General features: G+C 46.9%; 1 protein-coding gene across 1 annotated transcript in view; it reads right to left on the reverse strand.

Moving 5' to 3' along the window:
- Positions 1-21,274, reverse strand: part of LOC139386408 (centrosomal protein of 192 kDa-like) — an 84,776-nt gene that overhangs the window by 20,867 nt on the left and 42,635 nt on the right. The window contains exons 20-37 of the mRNA XM_071131984.1: positions 20,993-21,167; positions 16,232-17,141; positions 15,911-16,059; positions 15,373-15,603; positions 14,358-14,483; positions 11,839-11,979; positions 11,675-11,738; positions 11,193-11,332; positions 10,927-11,019; positions 10,305-10,423; positions 9,268-9,468; positions 8,801-8,891; positions 8,191-8,370; positions 5,589-5,849; positions 5,346-5,467; positions 5,009-5,118; positions 1,314-1,479; positions 47-228 (exon numbers count right to left, since the gene is read on the reverse strand). Of these exons, the coding sequence (XP_070988085.1) occupies positions 47-228; positions 1,314-1,479; positions 5,009-5,118; positions 5,346-5,467; positions 5,589-5,849; positions 8,191-8,370; positions 8,801-8,891; positions 9,268-9,468; positions 10,305-10,423; positions 10,927-11,019; positions 11,193-11,332; positions 11,675-11,738; positions 11,839-11,979; positions 14,358-14,483; positions 15,373-15,603; positions 15,911-16,059; positions 16,232-17,141; positions 20,993-21,167 (3,461 nt within the window). The remainder of the gene's footprint in view (positions 1-46; positions 229-1,313; positions 1,480-5,008; positions 5,119-5,345; positions 5,468-5,588; positions 5,850-8,190; positions 8,371-8,800; positions 8,892-9,267; positions 9,469-10,304; positions 10,424-10,926; positions 11,020-11,192; positions 11,333-11,674; positions 11,739-11,838; positions 11,980-14,357; positions 14,484-15,372; positions 15,604-15,910; positions 16,060-16,231; positions 17,142-20,992; positions 21,168-21,274) is intronic.

Here is a 21,274-nt window from a genome sequence, read left to right on the forward strand (position 1 = left end):
CAAAGAGCACAGAGTTAGTCTCAAACAGTGAGATGATAATACTGACTGATAGTGGGAGAGGTGAGGACCAGCTGCTCAGGCTGGAGGCTCCAGGAGTCCCTGTGGTCCCCTGGTTCTGTCCCTGTCCCAGAGGCCTCTGTCCTGGGTAAGGCGGGGCCTTGAGGACCCTTCACAGGCAGTACATCCAGAGACACGTTGCTGATGTGACGGTCTGAGTTCCCAAAACCACTACAACATGATAATAGAACATTATATAACCATTAACACCATAATGTTAGTATAACACCACCACTACAACGTTATATAACCATTAACACCCCTACTACAACATTATATAACCATTAACACCATAATGTTAGAATAACACCACTACAACATTACAACCATTAACACCACTACAACATTACAACCATTAACACCACTACAACAACATTATATAACCATTAACACCCCTACTACAACGTAATATAACCATTAACACCTCTACTACAATGTAATATAACCATTACCACCACCACTACAATGTTATATAACCATTAACACCACTACAACGTTACATAACCATTAACACCACTACTACAACGTTATATAACCATTAACAACCCTACTACAACGTTATATAACCATTAACACCACCACTACAACGTTATATAACCATTAACACCACCACTACAACGTAATATAACCATTAACACCACTACAACAACGTAATATAACCATTAACACCACTACTACAACGTTATATAACCATTAACACCATAATGTTAGTATAACACCACTACTACAATGTTACATAACCATTAACACCACTACTACAACGTTATATAACCATTAACACCACCACTACAACGTTATATAACCATTAACACCACCACTACAACGTAATATAACCATTAACACCACCACTACAACGTAATATAACCATTAACACCACTACAACAACGTAATATAACCATTAACACCACTACTACAACGTAATATAACAATTAACACACCACTACAACGTTATATAACCATTAACACCACTACTACAACGTTATATAACCATTAACACCACTACAACGTTATATAACCATTAACACCACCACTACAACGTTATATAACCATTAACACCACCACTACAACGTTATATAACCATTAACACCACCACTACAACGTTATATAACCATTAACACCACTACAACGTTATATAACCATTAACAGCCTGTATGTTCTAAGCAGAGAGAAACACTCTAGAAACCAAATGAGGTGTGAGATGAAAACATTCGTATGATTACGTTCTTTCCTAAAGGTATGATATTCAGTCCCAGTACCTGTCAGCCTCCGAGCCTCTCCTGGTGACAGCTAGGGGGGGCTGGACATGGGGGTCAGTCCTTCCAGACTCCAGGGTCTCTGTGCTGCCCAGCACTGACAACACCACCTTACTCAGGTTCCCATAGAACAACTGGGCCTGGTTGGGGCTCTGGGGCAGGTCGTAGGCTGGAGACAACAGCATGGGAAATCATGAGCTAAACATAGTGGGTCAAGTCAACACATACATTAAGTGCCTTGCGAAAGTATTCGGCCCCCTTGAACTTTGCGACCTTTTGCCACATTTCAGGCTTCAAACATAAAGATATAAAACTGTATTTTTTTGTGAAGAATCAACAACAAGTGGGACACAAATCATGAAGTAGAACGACATTTATTGGAGATTTCAAACTTTTTTAACAAATCAAAAACTGAAAAATTGGGAGTGCAAAATTATTCAGCCCCTTTCCTTTCAGTGCAGCATACTCTCTCCAGAAGTTCAATGAGGATCTCTGAATGATCCAATGTTGACCTAAATGACTAATGATGATAAATACAATCCACCTGTGTGTAATCAAGTCTCCGTATAAATGCACCTGCACTGTGATAGTCTCAGAGGTCCGTTAAAAGCGCAGAGAGCATCATGAAGAACAAGGAACACACCAGGCAGGTCCGAGATACTGTTGTGAAGAAGTTTAAAGCCGGATTTGGATACAAAAAGATTTCCCAAGCTTTAAACATCCCAAGGAGCACTGTGCAAGCGATAATATTGAAATGGAAGGAGTATCAGACCACTGCAAATCTACCAAGACCTGGCCGTCCCTCTAAACTTTCAGCTCATACAAGGAGAAGACTGATCAGAGATGCAGCCAAGAGGCCCATGATCACTCTGGATGAACTGCAGAGATCTACAGCTGAGGTGGGAGACTCTGTCCATAGGACAACAAACAGTCGTATATTGCACAAATCTGGCCTTTATGGAAGAGTGGCAAGAAGAAAGCCAATTCTTAAAGATATCCATAAAAAGTGTCGTTTAAAGTTTGCCACAAGCCACCTGGGAGACACACCAAACATGTGGAAGAAAGTGCTCTGGTCATATGAAACCAAAATTGAACTTTTTGGCAACAATGCAAAACGTTATATGTTTGGCGTAAAAGCAACACAGCTCATCACCCTGAACCCACCATCCCCACTGTCAAACATGGTGGTGGCAGCATCATGGTTTGGGCCTGCTTTTCTTCAGCAGGGACAGGGAAGATGGTTATAATTGATGGGAAGATGGATGGAGCCAAATACAGGACCATTCTGGAAGAAAACCTGATGGAGTCTGCAAAAGACCTGAGACTGGGACGGAGATTTGTCTTCCAACAAGACAATGATCCAAAACATAAAGCAAAATCTACAATGGAATGGTTCAAAAATAAACATATCCAGGTGTTAGAATGGCCAAGTCAAAGTCCAGACCTGAATCCAATCAAGAATCTGTGGAAAGAACTGAAAACTGCTGTTCACAAATGCTCTCCATCCAACCTCACAGAGCTCGAGCTGTTTTGCAAGGAGGAATGGGAAAAAATGTCAGTCTCTCGATGTGCAAAACTGATAGAGACATACCCCAAGCGACTTACAGCTGTAATCGCAGCAAAAGGTGGCGCTACAAAGTATTAACTTAAGGGGGCTGAATAATTTTGCACGCCCAATTTTTCAGTTTTTGATTTGTTAAAAAAGTGAAATATCCAATAAATGTCGTTCCACTTCATGATTGTGTCCCACTTGTTGATTCTTCACAAAAAAATACAGTTTTATATCTTTATGTTTGAAGCCTGAAATGTGGCAAAAGGTCGCAAAGTTCAAGGGGGCCGAATACTTTCGCAAGGCACTGTATATACACACACACATACAGTTGATGTCAGAAGTTTACATACACCTTAGCCAAATATATTTAAACTCAGTTTTTCCATAATTCCTGACATTTAATCTTAGCAAAAAAAATCCCTGTTTTAGGTCAGTTAGGATCACCACTATTTTAAGAATGTGAAATGTCAGAATAATAGTAGAGAAAATGATTTATTTCAGTTTTTATTTCTTTCATCACATTCCCAGTGGGTCAGAAGTTTACATACACTCAATTAGTATTTGGTAGCATTGCCTTAAATTGTTTAACTTGGGTCAAACGTTTCTGGTAGCCTTCCACAAGCTTCCCACAATAAGTTGGGTGATTTTTGCACATTCCTCCTGACAGAGCTGGTGTAACTGAGTCAGGTTTGTAGGCCTCCTGGCTCGCACACACTTTTTTCAGTTCTGCCAACAAATATTCTATCCGATTGAGGTCAGGACTTTGTGATGGCCACTCCAATACCTTGACTTTGTTGTCCTTAAGCCATTTTGCCACAACTTTGGAAGTATGCTTGGGGTCATTGTCCATTTGGAAGACCCATTTGTGACCAAGCTTTAACTTCCTGACTGATGTCTTGAGCTGTTGTTTCAATAAATACACATTTTACTTCTCATGATGCCATCTATTTTGTAAAGTGCATCAGTCCCTCCTGCAGAAAAGCACCCCCACACCATGATGCTGCCACCCCCATGCTTCACGGTTGGGATGGTGTTCTTCGGCTTGCAAGCCCACCACTTTTTCCAAAAACATAGCGATGGTCATTATGGCCAAACAGTTCTATTTTTGTTTCATCAGACCAGAGGACATTTCTCCAAAAAGTATGATCTTTGTCCCCATGTGCAGTTGCAAACTGTAGTCTGGCTTTTTATGGCGGTTTTGGAGCAGTGGCTTCTTCCTTGCTGAGCGGCCTCTCAGGTTATGTCGATATAGGACTAGTTTTACTGTGGATATAGATACTTTTATACCAATTTCCTCCAGCATCTTCACAAGGTCCTTTGCTGTTGTTCTGAGATCGATGTGCACTTTTCGCACCAAAGAACGTTCATCTCCACTATTGTTTGTACAGATGATCGTGGTACCTTCAGGCGTTTGGAAATTGCTCCCAAGGATGAACCAGACTTGTGTTGGTCCACATGTTTTTTCTGGTCTTGGCTGATTTCTTTTGATTTTCCCATTATGTCAAGCAAAGAGGCACTGCGTTTGAAGGTAGGCCTTGATATACATCCACAGGTGCACCTCCAATTGACTCAAATGATGTTAATTAGCCTATCAGAAGCTTCTAAAGCCATGACATCATTTTCTGGAATTTTCCAAGCTGTTTAAAGGCACAGTAATCTTAGTGTATGTAAACGTCTGACCCACTGGAATTGTGATAAGTGAAATATAAGTGAAATAATCTGTCTGTAAACAATTGATGGTGAAATTACGTGTGTCATGCACAAATGACGCTAATCTAAGTGTATGTAAACTTCCGACTTCAACTGTGTGTGTGTGTGTGTGTGCGCGCGCATGTGTATGTATATAATATATATATATATATATATATATATAAACATTTCCACAACAAACAAGTTTTTGCAGATAATTATGAATAACAAGTTGCCCAGAGTAGGACATCCTCACTGGTACAGTGTATAGAACAGGGGTCTCCAACAGGTTGATCTACCAGTAACTCACAGACCACCTCGCCAAAAAGTAGCTTGCCAAACAATTCTGACCGCAAAATGTCACTAACAAATCCTGCAAGTATCAGACACCGCAAGCTCCCATCTCATCAAAGCAACATTACCCTACCCTTGTTCTAGAAAGACCCATGACCCTTACCCTCCAGGACCTGCTCCTCCCCCAGGAACCTCTCGTTGAAGTTGAGTCCTTTCAGCAGACTGTTCTCTGACAGAATCTTCCTGCCTGCATCAGGCTTCGACAGCAGCAACCTGGGGGACAGGAGATGAGAGGGTGGTGAAATCAGTCTCCTTACAGTGTTGTAAATCAAACTAGAGGGCCTGGAGAACAGAAACAGACAGTAGTGGACCAAACGGTTCTGTCTGACAGCCCGAAACAACCTCCTCAAAGCCTCTTTAATGCTATTGCTTCACAAGACGGCTGTTTAAAAGTCAGGTTAATGACAGCCCATGTAAGAAACAGAGGGACAGGTCCTCACCTCCTGAACTGTTGTCGTGAGACCTCGTCTCCACAGAAGAGACAGACTGTGGCCAGGACGGCATTAGCTGTCTGACACAGAGTCTGCTCTCTCTGGGTCACCTTCATCAGAACCGTGATCACCTGGAGAAAGAATCAGTTCAAACCAACTATTAATGATAGAAACATCTCTCCATCTCTCTAGTCAGGAAGTCCAGATAAAACCAGAACCTCCTTTCTGACCACAACAAGTCATGTGACCTACCTCCTGTGTCCTCTCCTTCAGGACGAACTGAGACGGAGAGAGGCTGATGTCCGAGGAGTCCATGACAGAGCGTGTGTGTAGGTCAGAGTAGGGAACAGCCTTAATGAAGGCAGCCCTGCACCCAGTGTTTCTCACACAGACACACAGCTTGGAGACCTGGCCTGCTGCCACCCCCATTAGCATAGCCACGTAGCCGTCTGAACGCTTCCTGTGGTCTTCCAGAATAATGTTGCTTGTCCCTCCATAGCCTGATAGGGGGATCTGGGGGGGTGAGAGAGAGACAGAGGGCTGTTTGTATATCTCTATTTATTAAGATGTGAGGCATATAGCCAGAGCTACATAACCCATACGTCGCGTCAGACTCACAACCCATACGTCGCCACAGACTCCCAACCCATACGTCGCCACAGACTCCCAACCCATACGTCGCCACAGACTCCCAACCCATACGTCGCCACAGACTCACAACCCATACGTCGCCACAGACTCACAACCCATACGTCGCCACAGACTCACAACCCATACGTCGCCACAGACTCACAACCCATACGTCGCCACAGACTCACAACCCATACGTCGCCACAGACTCACAACCCATACGTCGCCACAGACTCACAACCCATACGTCGCCACAGACTCACAACCCATACGTCGCCACAGACTCACAACCCATACGTCGCCACAGACTCACAACCCATACGTCGCCACAGACTCACAACCCATACATCATCACAGACTCATTGTGAAGTCTGAAAACATTAGACAAACTTTAAAAAGTGTAATGTCCCTTTAAGATCAGAAACCACCACTGAAAACCAGTCACTTCAATAAGTAGCTAGATCCTCGGAACCCGTAGATTTTCACGTTTCTGTTGTTGGCCTTGCACTACACACCGGACTCAAATAACCACGTCATCATCAAGCCTTTGATTCGTGGAATCAGGAGTGTAGTGCTAGGGCAACAACTACGGCCCAGGGCAACAACTACGGCCCAGGAGGAAGAAACATAGGATGGTTAGGGTAGAGTGGGCCAGACAGTAAACCAGGATGGTTAGGGTAGGGAGGACCTCACAGTAAACCAGGATGGTTAGGGTAGAGAGGACCTCACAGTAAACCAGGATGGTTAGGGTAGAGAGGACCTCACAGTAAACCTCACAGTAAACCAGGATGGTTAGGGTAGAGAGGACCTCACAGTAAACCAGGATGGTTAGGGTAGAGAGGACCTCACAGTAAACCAGGATGGTTAGGGTAGAGGACCTCACAGTAAACCAGGATGGTTAGGGTAGAGAGGACCTCACAGTAAACCAGGATGGTTAGGGTAGAGAGGGCCCAGGATGGTTAGGGTAGAGAAGGCCCAGGATGGTTAGGGTAGAGAGGGCCAGACAGTAAACCAGGATGGTTAGGGTAGAGAGGACCTCACAGTAAACCAGGATGGTTAGGGTAGAGAGGGCCCAGGATGGTTAGGGTAGAGAGGACCTCACAGTAAACCAGGATGGTTAGGGTAGAGGACCTCACAGTAAACCAGGATGGTTAGGGTAGAGGACCTCACAGTAAACCAGGATGGTTAGGGTAGAGAGGGCCTCACAGTAAACCAGGATAGTTAGGGTAGAGAGGGCCTCACAGTGAACCAGGATGGTTAGGGTAGAGAGGACCTCACAGTAAACCAGGATGGTTAGGGTAGAGAGGGCCCAGGATGGTTAGGGTAGAGAGGGCCTCACAGTGAACCAGGATGGTTAAGGTAGAGAGGGCCTCACAGTAAACCAGGATGGTTAGGGTAGAGAGGACCTCACAGTAAACCAGGATAGTTAGGGTAGAGAGGACCTCACAGTAAACCAGGATGGTTAGGGTAGAGAGGGCCTCACAGTAAACCAGGATGGTTAGGGTAGAGAGGGCCTCACAGTGAACCAGGATGGTTAGGGTAGAGAGGGCCTCACAGTGAACTTGATGCCAGGCTGTGAGGGCCTCACAGTGAACTTGATGCCAGGCTGTGAGGGCCTCACAGTGAACTTGATGCCAGGCTGTGAGGGCCTCACAGTGAACTTGATGCCAGGCTGTGAGGGCCTCACAGTGAACTTGATGCCAGGCTGTGAGGGCCTCCCAGTGAACTTGATGCCAGGCTGTGAGGGCCTCACAGTGAACTTGATGCCAGGCTGTGAGGGCCTCACAGTGAACTTGATGCCAGGCTGTGAGGGCCTCACAGTGAACTTGATGCCAGGCTGTGAGGACCTCACAGTGAACTTGATGCCAGGCTGTGAGGGCCTCACAGTGAACTTGATGCCAGGCTGTGAGGGCCTCACAGTGAACTTGATGCCAGGCTGTGAGGGCCTCACAGTGAACTTGATGCCAGGCTGTGAGGGCCTCACAGTGAACTTGATGCCAGGCTGTGAGGGCCTCACAGTGAACTTGATGCCAGGCTGTGAGGGCCTCACAGTGAACTTGATGCCAGGCTGTGAGGGCCTCACAGTGAACCAGGATAGTTAGGGTAGAGAGGGCCTCACAGTGAACCAGGATAGTTAGGGTAGAGAGGGCCTCACAGTGAACTTGATGCCAGGCTGTGAGGGCCTCACATTAAACCAGGAAAGTTAGGGTAGAGAGGGCCTCACAGTGAACTTGATGCCAGGCTGTGAGGGCCGTACTCCAGACTGTTTGATCTCCAGCTTGGACAGGGTGCAGGCCACCCGGGTTGGGGCAAACAGCAGGTGGACAACAACATCCTCCCTGGGCCGGATAGACAGCTCTCTGTGTCGGGTCAACCTCTCCTCCTGTCCAAAACTACTCTGGAGCTGGGAGAGATATATTACATTAATAGATAGACAGGAGAGAGATATATTACATTAATAGATAGACAGGAGAGAGAGATATTACATTAATAGATAGACAGGAGAGAGAGAGAGAGAGAGAGAGAGAGAGAGAGAGAGAGAGGAGAGAGAGATATTACATTAATAGGTAGACAGGAGCGAGAGACAGATGGAGAGAGAGAGAGAGAGAGAGAGAGAGAGGAGAGCAGTCTGACACAGAGCTGTTGTGATTGATATCTGAAGAGTAGCTGGAGAGGGTTAAGGAGCAGTCTGACACAGAACTGTTGTGATTGATATCTGAAGAGTAGCTGGAGAGGGTTAAGGAGCAGTCTGACACAGAGCTGTTGTGATTGATATCTGAAGAGTAGCTGAAGGCCACATGGAGCTGGACAAGTCAAGGAGGTTTGGTTCTTACCTGGAAACAGCTGTGGTCTAGTCCTCGGATCAGCAGACGCAGGTGATGTGTTGTGTTGGGGGAGTTATTACGAAGAACCAGCTTCTGTTGTCTGTACAGGTAGAAGACCACATTCAGAGCTCCAACACCACACCACACCACCTCCACCACACCACCTCCACCACACCACCTCCACCACACCACACCACCTCCACCTCCAAAATATATTGAACCTTTATTTAACTAGGCAAGACAGTTAAGAACAAATTCTTATTTACAACGACGGCCAAACCCAGACAACGCTGGGCCAATTGTGCGCCGCCCTATGGGACTCCCAATCCCGGCCGGGTATGATACAGCCTGGAATCGAACCAAGGACTGTAGTGACACCTCTTGCAGTGACTTAGACCGCTGCGCCACTCGGGAGCAACTATGTATGGATGAATCATTATGACTAACATGGAAGAGTCTAGTAAAATGTTCCTTACACAGCCCTGCCCAGCGTGACCCCTCCCCAGGCCACAAACTGCTTGTTGGAGAGGATGGGGGGCACCTCACTGTGGGGCAGCATGCCCAGGGCAGAGACAGGACCAGGGGCAGCAGGGTTCACCCCCTCCTCTGGTACCACCTGTCCCTTCAGAACCACCTCATACTGAGGACCAGACGGCAGCACCAGGATGGTCAGAACACTGGAGGGACAAGCACAGAGAAACATCAGAACAGGAAGTATCATGAAAACACAAGGACACAGAACAACCACCCAGGGAGAAGTCTGAGCTGCCAGGACAAGGATCCTAGAGTAACAGATCAGATCTTACACTCTGAAGTACAACTCTGAGTAATGTAGAAGACTTTTTACAAGGCTAGATGTTCACAACATTGAGTAATGTAGAAGACTTTCTACAAGGCTAGATGTTCACAACTCTGAGTAATGTAGAAGGCTTTCTACAAGGCTAGACGTTCACAACACTGAGTAATGTAGAAGGCTTTCTACAAGGCTAGATGTTCAGAGCACTGAGTAATGTAGAAGGCTTTCTACAAGGCTAGATATGTAGAAGGCTTTCCACAAGGCTAGATGGTCAGAGCACTGAGTAATGTAGAAGGCTTTCTACAAGGCTAGATGTTCACAACACTGAGTAATGTAGAAGGCTTTCTACAAGGCTAGATGTTCAGAACTGAGTAATGTAGAAGGCTTTCTACAAGGCTAGATGTTCACAACACTGAGTAATGTAGAAGGCTTTCTACAAGGCTAGACGTTCAGAGCATTGAGTAATGTAGAAGGCTTTCTACAAGGCTAGATGTTCAGAACTGAGTAATGTAGAAGGCTTTCTACAAGGCTAGATGTTCAGAACTGAGTAATGTAGAAGGCTTTCTACAAGGCTAGATGTTCACAACACTGAGTAATGTAGAAGGCTTTCTACAAGGCTAGATGTTCACAACACTGAGTAATGTAGAAGGCTTTCCACAAGGCTAGATGCTCAGAACTCTGAAGTGTGTAAAAAATAAATAAATAATTAAAAAGTACCTCTCTCGGTTCTTCCTGCCGCCCTGAGAGGTGAATGAGACCACAATGCCTTGCTCCTCCCCGGCACGCAGACACAGGTCAACAGGACTCACAGAGAAACAGCTATCACCACCGCTGTTCTGTAGACAAGCACCCCCCACAGGAGGTCATATCAACCAACAGTCAGCACCACCCAGGAGGTCATATCAACCACGACACATCCCCCAGGCTTATCCAAACCACGACACATCCCCCAGGCTTATCCAAACCCCGACACATCCCCCAGGCTTATCCAAACCACGACACATCCCCCAGGCTTATCCAAACCACGACACATCCCCCAGGCTTATCCAAACCACGACACATCCCCCAGGCTTATCCAAACCACAACACATCCCCCAGGCTTATCCAAACCACGACACATCCCCCAGGCTTATCCAAACCACATCCCCCAGGCTTATCCAAACCACAACACATCCCCCAGGCTTATCCAAACCACAACACATCCCCCAGGCTTATCCAAACCACAACACATCCCCCAGGCTTATCCAAACCACAACACATCCCCCAGGCTTATCCAAACCATATCCCCCAGGCTTATCCAAACCACAGATCAAACAGGGAAGTAAAAGGGACAGAATACCTTAAGTTTCAGCTGAACATCAATGTTTCCTGCGTTCTTCAGAGGCAGAGTTTGCGTGCTGGACTCACCCAACGCTGCCGAGAGGTTAACATTCTGCCCACCCCCAAAATGATATGAGGAAAGAATTACAGAAATATCACACAAAAGGTCAACCCTAACTCTAATACGGAATGTGTTATTAAGGCAATACAACACACTGGTTTCCCAGTTAAACTCTGAATATAAAGACTAGTCTCATGTCAGCAGTGCTGTGGGTCAGTTCCTACCTGCAGGTCTTTAGGGGCGTGTACTCTGGCTGTTCCAGACCTGGCTCTGAGAGGGACGCTCCTGATCACATGACTGGGGCCTGGACAGTCCACCTCGATGTCCACCCGCGCACTGTACTCATCTGCTGGACCTAGATCACCTGTATGACATCACTGTACTCATCAGCTGGACCTAGACCACCTGTATGACATCACTGTACTCATCCGCTGGACCTAGACCACCTGTATGACATCACTGTACTCATCCACTGGACCTAGACCACCTGTATGACATCACTGTACTCATCCGCTGGACCTAGACCACCTGTATAACATCACTGTACTCATCCACTGGACCTAAATCACCTGTATGACATCACTGTACAGATCAGCTGGACCTAGACCACCTGTATGACATTAGACATGACAAACATCAGCTGTGATTGGTGTCCGATTGGCATCTTCGTGTATTAATATTCACGGAGCCAGGACAGGGGTCATACCTGAACAGGACTGGTACTTCTGTGGAGCGTGGAAGTGGACCCAAACCATGAAGCTCTCTGCATTCTGAAATACAACACAACACAACATTCCAAAACATCCCTCAAACCACTCGGCTATTGAAGTCACAACGTCACTGAGACTAGGTCACTCCAGGGTTACTCACCTCTCCGTAGCTGGCGTGCATCACGTGGTTCATGACGGACGGAGCGGCCAGTGATGTCAGAGTCCCCGCCTGCAGCAAGCCCTCCGCTGTCATGGCAACGGGACTCTTGGAGAAGGTGAAGCAGCGCCAGGCCGTGGCGTTCTAGAAATATGACATCACAAAAGACAATATCTATCAAAGAGGGCTTGTACAGCCAAATATTTTAAAATATCTAAGTGTTTTTGAGTAACAGAAAGATGACATTAGGCCTGGAATTTCCGGATTTTAAGTGGTGCCCGACAGCCTGGCATACTGAGCCTCAGGCGACAGCCTGGCATACTGAGCCTGGCATACTGAGCCTCAGGCGACAGCCTGGCATATTGAGCTTCCAGTCTCATGTCCTGACCGATGCTCCCAGGAGGGAGGCGCCAGACAATGTAGCAGGCTAGATGACAGTAATGCTTGACCAATAGGATCATTATTAATATCTAAAGGCTTGAATTTGTCATACTGGAGGCACTGGTCCTTTTGCCAGGAGAGAAAGGCCGGTGCCTGTCGTCCTCCTTCTGCCAGGAGTTGGCTGATGAACAGTTGATGTGTGCCTCGGGATTCCATAAGGACGGGCGCCGTTGCATCCCCGATGAGTCCGTCTTCACTTGTAGCCTACTTCGACGAGTCCGTCTTCACTTGTAGCCTACTGCGATGAGTCCGTCTTCACTTGTAGCCTATGGCGATGCTGAGATGACTGTCAGAAGGACCTGATCAGGACCTCCTGAGTGGCCAAGTGGTCTAAGGTCTAAGGCACACATTGCAGTGCTAGCTGTGCCACTAGAGATTCTGGGTTAAAGTCCAGGCCCTGTCGCAGCCGGCTGGGGCGGCACACACTCGGCACAGCGTCGTCCGGGTTAGGGGATGGGTTTGGCCGGCAGGGATGTCTTTGTCCCATCGCGCACTAGCGACTCCTGTGGCGGGACGGGCGCAGTGCAGGACCTGATCACATGACGAACATTGACTAATAAGAATTGAGATAACTGACAGAGCCATGTGAGTGAGGTGCTTTGAAGCACGGCGATTGGCAGCGGGGAGAAGGGAATTATAATTATTATACTAACCCAAAGGGCACAACGGACACTTTGGCTGCAAGGAATGTACATTTTAGGTAGCATTACGGCCGGCCACACAAGGGGACATCGAGGGCCATGGCTGTTGAAATTGAGGGCAGCAGGACAAAGTTCTGCACAACCCAGACAGAAGAGTACTGACCCACAAAACATTAGTTATTGTCCCGAAGCTGTACTGCATTCCATTGTACTGCATAGCATCGTACTGCACTGCACTGCACTGCATCGTACTGCACTGCACTGCATCGCACTGCACTGCATCGCACTGCACTGCATCGCACTGCATCGTACTGCACTGCATCGTACTGCATCGTACTGCACTGCATCGTACTGCACTGCACTGTACTGCACTGCACTGCATCGTACTGCACAGCATCGTACTGTACCGCACAGCATCGTACTGTACCGCACAGCATCGTACTGTACCGCACAGCAACGTACTGTACCGCACAGCAACGTACTGTACTGCACAGCAACGTACTGTACCGCACAGCAACGTACTGTACCGCACAGCAACGTACTGTACTGCACAGCAACGTACTGTACTGCACAGCAACGTACTGTACTGCACAGCAACGTACTGTACTGCACAGCAACGTACTGTACTGCACAGCAACGTACTGTACTGCACAGCAACGTACTGTACTGCACAGCAACGTACTGTACTGCACAGCAACGTACTGTACTGCACAGCAACGTACTGTACTGCACAGCAACGTACTGTACTGCACAGCAACGTACTGTACCGCACAGCAACGTACTGTACTGCACAGCAACGTACTGTACTGCACAGCAACGTACTGTACTGTATTGCATGGTAATGTAGCGCATAGCATTGTACTGTATTGTGTTGTAATGTAATGTACTGCATAGCATTGTATTGTATGGTAATGTAGTGTATTGTATGGTAATGTAGTGTATTGTATTGTATGGTAATGTACTGCATAGCATTGTATTGTATGGTAATGTAGTGTATTGTATTGTATGGTAATGTACTGCATTGTATTGTATGGTAATGTACTGCATAGCATTGTATGGTAATGTAGTGCATTGTATTGTATGGTAATGTAGTGCATTGTATTGTATGGTAATGTAGTGCATTGTATTGTATGGTAATGTACTGCATAGCATTGTATTGTAATGTACTGCATAGCATTGTATTGTATGGTAATGTAGTGCATTGTATTGTATGGTAATGTAGTGCATTGTATTGTATGGTAATGTAGTGCATTGTATTGTATGGTAATGTAGTGCATTGTATTGTATGGTAATGTAGTGCATTGTATTGTATGGTAATGTAGTGCATTGTATTGTATGGTAATGTAGTGCATTGTATTGTATGGTAATGTAGTGCATTGTATTGTATGGTAATGTAGTGCATTGTATTGTATGGTAATGTAGTGCATTGTATTGTCTTACAGCACTGATAACCAGTCTAATAGGTACGGTGGCCTGAGTCCTGTTCAGCAGCTTCAGAGGGAGAGCTTTGGCACTGCCACCTGCCAGGTCTCCGAAGTCCAGACTGCCACACTTCCCTACATCCACCTGGAGAGGAGAAACCACCCAGAACACAGTGCGTTACAGTGGAGAAACCACCCAGAACACAGTGTGTTACAGTGGAGAAACCACCCAGAACACAGTGTGTTACAGTGGAGAAACCACCCGGAACACAGTGTGTTATCTGTTATAGTGGAGAAACCACCCAGAACACAGTGTGTTACAGTGGAGAAACCACCCGGAACACAGTGTGTTACAGTGGAGAAACCGCCCGGAACACAGTGTGTTACAGTGGAGAAACCGCCCAGAGCACAGTGTGTTACAGTGGAGAAACCACCCAGAACACAGTGTGTTACAGTGGAGAAACCACCCAGAACACAGTGTGTTACAGTGGAGAAACCACCCAGAACACAGTGTGTTACAGTGGAGAAACCACCCGGAACACAGTGTGTTACAGTGGAGAAACCACCCAGAGCACAGTGTGTTACAGTGGAGAAACCGCCCAGAGCACAGTGTGTTACAGTGGAGAAACCACCCAGAGCACAGTGTGTTACAGTGGAGAAACCACCCAGAACACAGTGTGTTACAGTGGAGAAACCACCCAGAGCACAGTGTGTTACAGTGGAGAAACCACCCAGAACACAGTGTGTTATAGTGGAGAAACCACCCAGAACACAGTGTGTTATCGGTTATAGTGGAGAAACAACATAACTGATATGAACCAACTAGAACAGAGACCTTGAGGTTTTTCACAACTGTTATTTCAAAACACTGAAATATAAGAAGTAAAACAAACCAAACAGGAAGTATGCCCACGTAGTAGGTGTCCTTCCTGTCCTGACATGGACTCAAAGCTAACTAACGATCGACAATAGTTGATCTTGGGACTCCTCACTTGGGATTCAAGCCAACAACTGATCAGCCACACCCCCCTTACCTCCAGAGCAGGGTTCTCTGCCATGGCGACGAGGACCACCCTCTTGGCGAACACCTCGGCGCGGGCGACAGCCTGGGCCTCAGCGGAGGCAGGCCAGGAGGAGACACTGAGGACAGCTTGGTACACCCCGGCCTGAGGTGGGATGAACAACACCTTCTGCTCCTCCGTGCTCTTAGGGCCAATGATGGTCTTGTTCTTCACTATCAGCCACTGGTACGGGAATGAATCAACCTGGGTGGGACAGGAAATGGTCATTATGGTTCTACAGCAGTTCCTAGTTCTTCACTATCAGCCACTGGTACGGGAATGAATCAACCTGGGTGGGACAGGAAATGGTCATTATGGTTTGACAGCAGTTCCTAGTTCTTCAGAGTGGTTACATTTCCGGGAGTATTTATTGGCTCTCAATTTGCTTAAAATATTCTCTAGCATTTTTTTTTTTTTTTTACATTTACACATTTGTTGACACTATTTCAGACCATACAATTATCTCTAAATCATTGTCCTCTTTACACATTTCTTAGAAACAAAATGACACCTTCTCTCCGTTGATGGCCAGACTGGTGACGGTGATGGAGACCTGTTGCCAGCGCTCGGAGGGATTGAAGATGCCCAGTGAGGTCTGAGAGGAGATGCCCACACAGCAGGCATGGGGGAACCTCAGCTCCTCAGGGATCACGACCTGGGCTGGAGGATTGGAGAGGGAGAGAGGGGTCCAGGGTTATCTTAAAGCTTACAAAATTACATGTATTTAAAAATCACTCGAGTGAGATGAACCGTTTTGAACTCTTCCTACTGCAACACACCCTCTTATCGCGAGTGATTCAAGAGAACATTCCAGAACTGATTGAAGACTTACCTGTGGGTTCAGGAAGGCTGCCGTCAGCCCACGAGGCTACACAGTGCTGGTTGTAGGGGTTCCCCTCCATCAGTCCTGGGTCCAAGGGTTTGAGGTGGGGGTTAGAGCAGTGGTACAGACCCCCGGGACCTCCTGGTCCACCTGGCCCAGAGACACCCAGACCCCCAGAGCTGTGGAGGTGTCTGACTGAGGGGTCAACGTTGGGTCCTAACCGTGAGGACATAGCATGACAATACAGGCCGTTCCCTGCTGCTGCCATGTGGTGGTAGGGAGCAGGCAGAGGGAGACCAGGGTGAAGAGCTCCATCTGAGCCCAGGTTCTGCTGTGCCAGCTGGGAACTGAAGAGGGAGCGCCCCGTCAGGAGGCTAGGGACCCCTGGAGGCAGGTCCACCATGGAGCCCTGGGGCTTGAAGCTGGAGATGGGCATGTAGCACAGGTCCTCGGAGGAAGGCAAGCCGAAGACTGTCCTGGCCCCAGGATAGACCTCACTCCCCTGGGCTGAGACTCCAGACCACTGCTGGTTCCCTTGGCCCCCCATACCGCTGGGCTGCTGGATGTTCAGGTTGCTGGAGTAGCCAGAATCCAACTTGGTGAGAAGGTGTGAGTTGGGTTCGGAGTGGCGTTTCTGCTGGTTGTAGTCTCTATTGTTCCCACAGTGATAGTTACACTCACTCTGGCTGCGTGTGAAGCCCAGACCTGAACCACTCCACAGGTCTACCGAGCCACTACGAGGACCGTTTGAGTGGTGAAGAGACTCTGGGCTCTTGGACTGTCTAGGAGGACAGAGGACGTCTGTAGAGCGGTGAGGAGGTAGCTCCTGACCTGTAGGACTCTGGGTATCAGCCCCTTCTACTGGTGGGGTGGGACTGGCCCTGATGATAGTGGTGCTCAGAGACATGGTGCCATGACTCTGGGGAAGGGAGAGAGATATCACAGTCAGTTGGTTATTCCTTCATGTGGTAACTCCACGACATGACATAGCTGAGTATTTCCAGGCAGATGACCGTCATTCAACTTAACATTGTGCAACAACAAGCAAGACAAGCACCCAAAACTCAAGGTTACTTCACCTCGGTTCTCTGATGAGAGATTCAGCGCCGTCAGAAAATATTCACATCCCTTTGACTTTTTCCACAAAATACTTTGGAAAATGTCAAAGCGGAAGAAAAATGTGAACATTTGTAAAACATTTCTGTAAAAATTAATCACTAATATAATGTTGCCTAGACAAGTCTCCTAGACGAGTCAATACATGTTGACAGTGATTACTGCTGTGAGTCTTTCTGGGTAAATCTAAGAGCGTTCCACACCTGGATTGTGCAACATTGGCCCATTCTCCTTCATGTTCTGTCAAATGGGTTGCTGATCATTGCCAGACAACCATTTTCAGGTCTTGCCATAGATTTTTAAGCAGAATTAGGTCAAAAGTGTAAACTCTCAGAAACATTCACTGGTCTTCTTGGTAAGCAACTCCAGGGTAGACTTGGCCTTGTGTTTTAGGTTATTGTCCTGCTGAAAGGTGAATCCCAGTGTCTGGTGGAAAGCAGACTGAAGCAGGGTTTCCTCTAGGATTTTGCCTGTGATTAGCTCCATTCTGTTTCTTTTTATCCTAAAAAAAAACTCCTCAACGATGACAAGTATACCCATAACATGATGCAGTCACCACAATGCTTGAAAATATGAAGAGTGGTACTCAGTGTTGTGTTGGATTTGAACCAAACAGAACACTTTGTATTCAGGACAAAAAGTGAATTGCTTTGCCACATTTGTTTTGCAGTTTAACTTTAGTGCCTTGTTGCAAACAGGATGCATGTTTTGGAATGTTTGTATTCTATACAGACCTTTTCACTATGTGAATTAGGTTAGTATTGTGGACTAACTACAACGTTGATCCATCCTCAGTTCTCCTATCACAGCAATTAAACTAACTGTTTTGAAGTCACCATTGAAATCACTGAGGGGTTTCCTTCCTCTCCGGCAACTGAGTTAGGAAGGACGCCTGTATCATTTTAGTGACTGGGTGTATTGATACACCATCCAAAGTGTAATTAATAACTTCACCATGCTCAAGGGGTTATTCAATGTCAGATTTTTTTATTTTGACCCATCTACCAACAGGTACCCTTCTTTACGAGGCATTGGAAAAACCTCCCTGGTCTTTGTGGTTGAATCTGTGTTTGAAATGCACTGCTTGACTGACCGCTTCGCTTCCACTGGATGTCAACAGTCTTTAGAAATTGGTTGAGGTTTTTCCTTTGTGTAATGAAGAAGTAGCCCTGTTCAGAACGAGGGTCACTTGTAGTGTACTGTTAGAGACGCGTGACCAGAACGCTAGCTACAGTTTGTTTTCCTCCTGTATTGAACACAGATTATCCCGCCTTCAATTTTATCGATTATATACGTACAAAAAATACCTAAAGTTGTATTACAAAAGTAGTTTGAAATGTTTTGGAAAAGTTTAAAGGTAAATTAAGATGTTTTGAAGTCACGTTGAGCAAGTTGGAACCGGTGTTTTTCTGCATCAATCGCACCAAATAAATGGACATTTAGGAGATATATATATATATATATATAGAGGGAATTAAATCGAACAAAAGGACAAAAGGACCATTTGTGATGTGAAATATGCTTTTCTCTCTGTTTACGGAGGTGCTATCCTCAGATAATAGCATCGTTTGCTTTCGCCGAAAAGCCTTTTTGAAATCTGACATGTTGGCTGGATTCACAAGTGCATCTTTAATTTGCCATCTTACATGTGTGATTTCATGAATGTTTGATTTTTATAGTAATTTATTTGAATTTGGTGCTCTCGCGTCACACATATCCCAGAGAGGTTAATTAACAGTGGAGGAAGCATAGAGCCACGGACAACAGAGCATGGGTAAGACTTCTGTTTTTGAGAAGTGGTGTGACCCAAAAACACACCACTTGTCATACAGTGAGCGTGTAGAAGGGGCCCAGGCACTCTGGATAGTCTCAATGGCGATAAGTGGCAGGCCAGTCGCATTAAGATTCAACCTCTCACGGGCCACACCCAGGGTTTCAGGGTGAGGGTGAAGAATCTCCCCGTTCACTTGGCTCAGAAGATCCTTGTGCGACGGAATCTGCCAGGGCTGGTCGTGAAGCACAGCTTGCATTGGCCAATCAGGGCCTACCAGGAAGACGAATGAGCCCTGCTCCCTCACTGAGGCTAGAGATGAGAGTATCAGGGTAGAGGATGAGTCCTGTTCCCTCACTGTAGCTAGAGAGGAGAGTATCAGTGTAGAGAATGAGGGATGAGTCCTGTTCCTTCACTGTGGATAGAGGAGAGTACCAGTGTAGAGGATGAGTCCTGTTCCCTCGCTGTGGATAGAGGAGAGTATCAGGGTAGAGGATGAGTCCTGTTCCCTCACTGAGGCTAGAGAGGAGAGGATGAGGCATGAGTCCTGTTCCCTCACTGTGGCTAGAGAGGAGAGGATGAGGGTAGAGGATGAGGGATGAGTCCTGTTCCCTCACTGTGGATAGAGGAGAGTACCAGGGTAGAGGATGAGTCCTGTTCCCTCACTGAGGCTAGAGAGGAGAGTATCAGGGTAGAGGATGAGGGATGAGTCCTGTTCCCTCACTGAGGCTAGAGAGGAGAGTATCGGGGTAGAGGATGAGTCCTGTTCCCTCACTGAGGCTAGAGGAGAGTATCAGGGTAGAGGATGAGTCCTGTTCCCTCACTGTGGCTAGAGAGGAGAGTATCAGGGTAGAGGATGAGGGATGAGTCCTGTTCCCTCACTGTGGATAGAGGAGAGTACAAGTGTAGAGGATGAGTCCTGTTCCCTCACTGAGGCTAGAGAGGAGAGTATTAGGAGCACAGGGTTTTAGGAGCACAGAGGTGCCTCTCGATGTTCCCTTTGCAGGGATAACAGTCTCTGTGGTTGGAGTGGCTAGCTTTGCAGCGTGGACTTGCCTAGGCAAGTCAGTTAAGAACAATGACGGCCTAGGAACAATGGGTTAACTGGTCTAGGAACAGTGGGTTAACTGCCTGTTCAGGGGCAGAACGACAGATTTGTCAGCTTGGGGAATTGAAATTGCAACCTTCCGGATACTAGTCCAACGCTCTAACCACTAGGCTACCCTGCCACCCCACATTACTATCCCCAGTTGTAGCCATAAGCTAGCTAGCGTTAGTCTAGTTGGCTAGCACAAAGCTATTCAGAGAAAGTGTGTGCTTTCCCCTGTCTTTCAACAAGAGAAACGGTAGCGATTCTACCTCTCCAGGTATGGAAAGCTAGCCAAGGGAAACTGCGCGTTGGCAGATGAACCTTTCAAGCAGGCTAGCCAAAGGGAACTGCGCGTTGGCAGATGTAGCGTTCCAGCAGGCTAGCCAAAGGGAACTCCGCGTTGGCAGATGTAGCGTTCCAGCGGGCTAGCCAAGTTAGCTTAAGCCTCACGGCATGGGTTAACCAGGTCGGGATGGCTAGCCATGTCACGTTAGCTACCACTGGAGACAGAAGTAGAAATCACATTTTCCTTTCGCTAAGTACCGAACACTATGGACCATTGACCTCACGGTTTTAAATGTAAACTGTTAAGCAGGAAGACAGGAATTAAAGTCATACTGAGGTGAGCTTCAGGAGCCGTTCTGATCACTTCCTGATCACTTCAGGATCACTTCAGACGACGTGTGATTGATCTCTTGGTCATTTGTAAACTGCCTGATGGAATCTCACTGAGACATGGAAAGGAGTATTTGAAAGAGAAGCCCGTACGAGGTCCAGTCCCTGCCTACTATACCTTGTGTCTGTCAGGAGTTGGGACGCCGGTTGTGTTGAGAGCCGTGCTGTCATTCAGAGAGATGTATGTCAGTCTGCTGAGGCTGGGACTGGAACAGCTCCACTCAGACTGGGGAGGAGTGAGATCACTGGGACGTCTCCTGTCCCCTACACTGGGGGAGGGGGGCGACACAGTCCTGTCGAGGCACCAGAAACCAGAGAGAAAGAGAAGATTTAGGAAGTAGAGTTACACAGTAGAGGGCAACAACCTGACACATCGGATTGATTTAATAATTGATTGATT

Source organism: Oncorhynchus clarkii, chromosome 3 (genome assembly GCF_045791955.1).
Source record: "Oncorhynchus clarkii lewisi isolate Uvic-CL-2024 chromosome 3, UVic_Ocla_1.0, whole genome shotgun sequence".
Taxonomy (NCBI): Eukaryota; Metazoa; Chordata; class Actinopteri; order Salmoniformes; family Salmonidae; genus Oncorhynchus; species Oncorhynchus clarkii.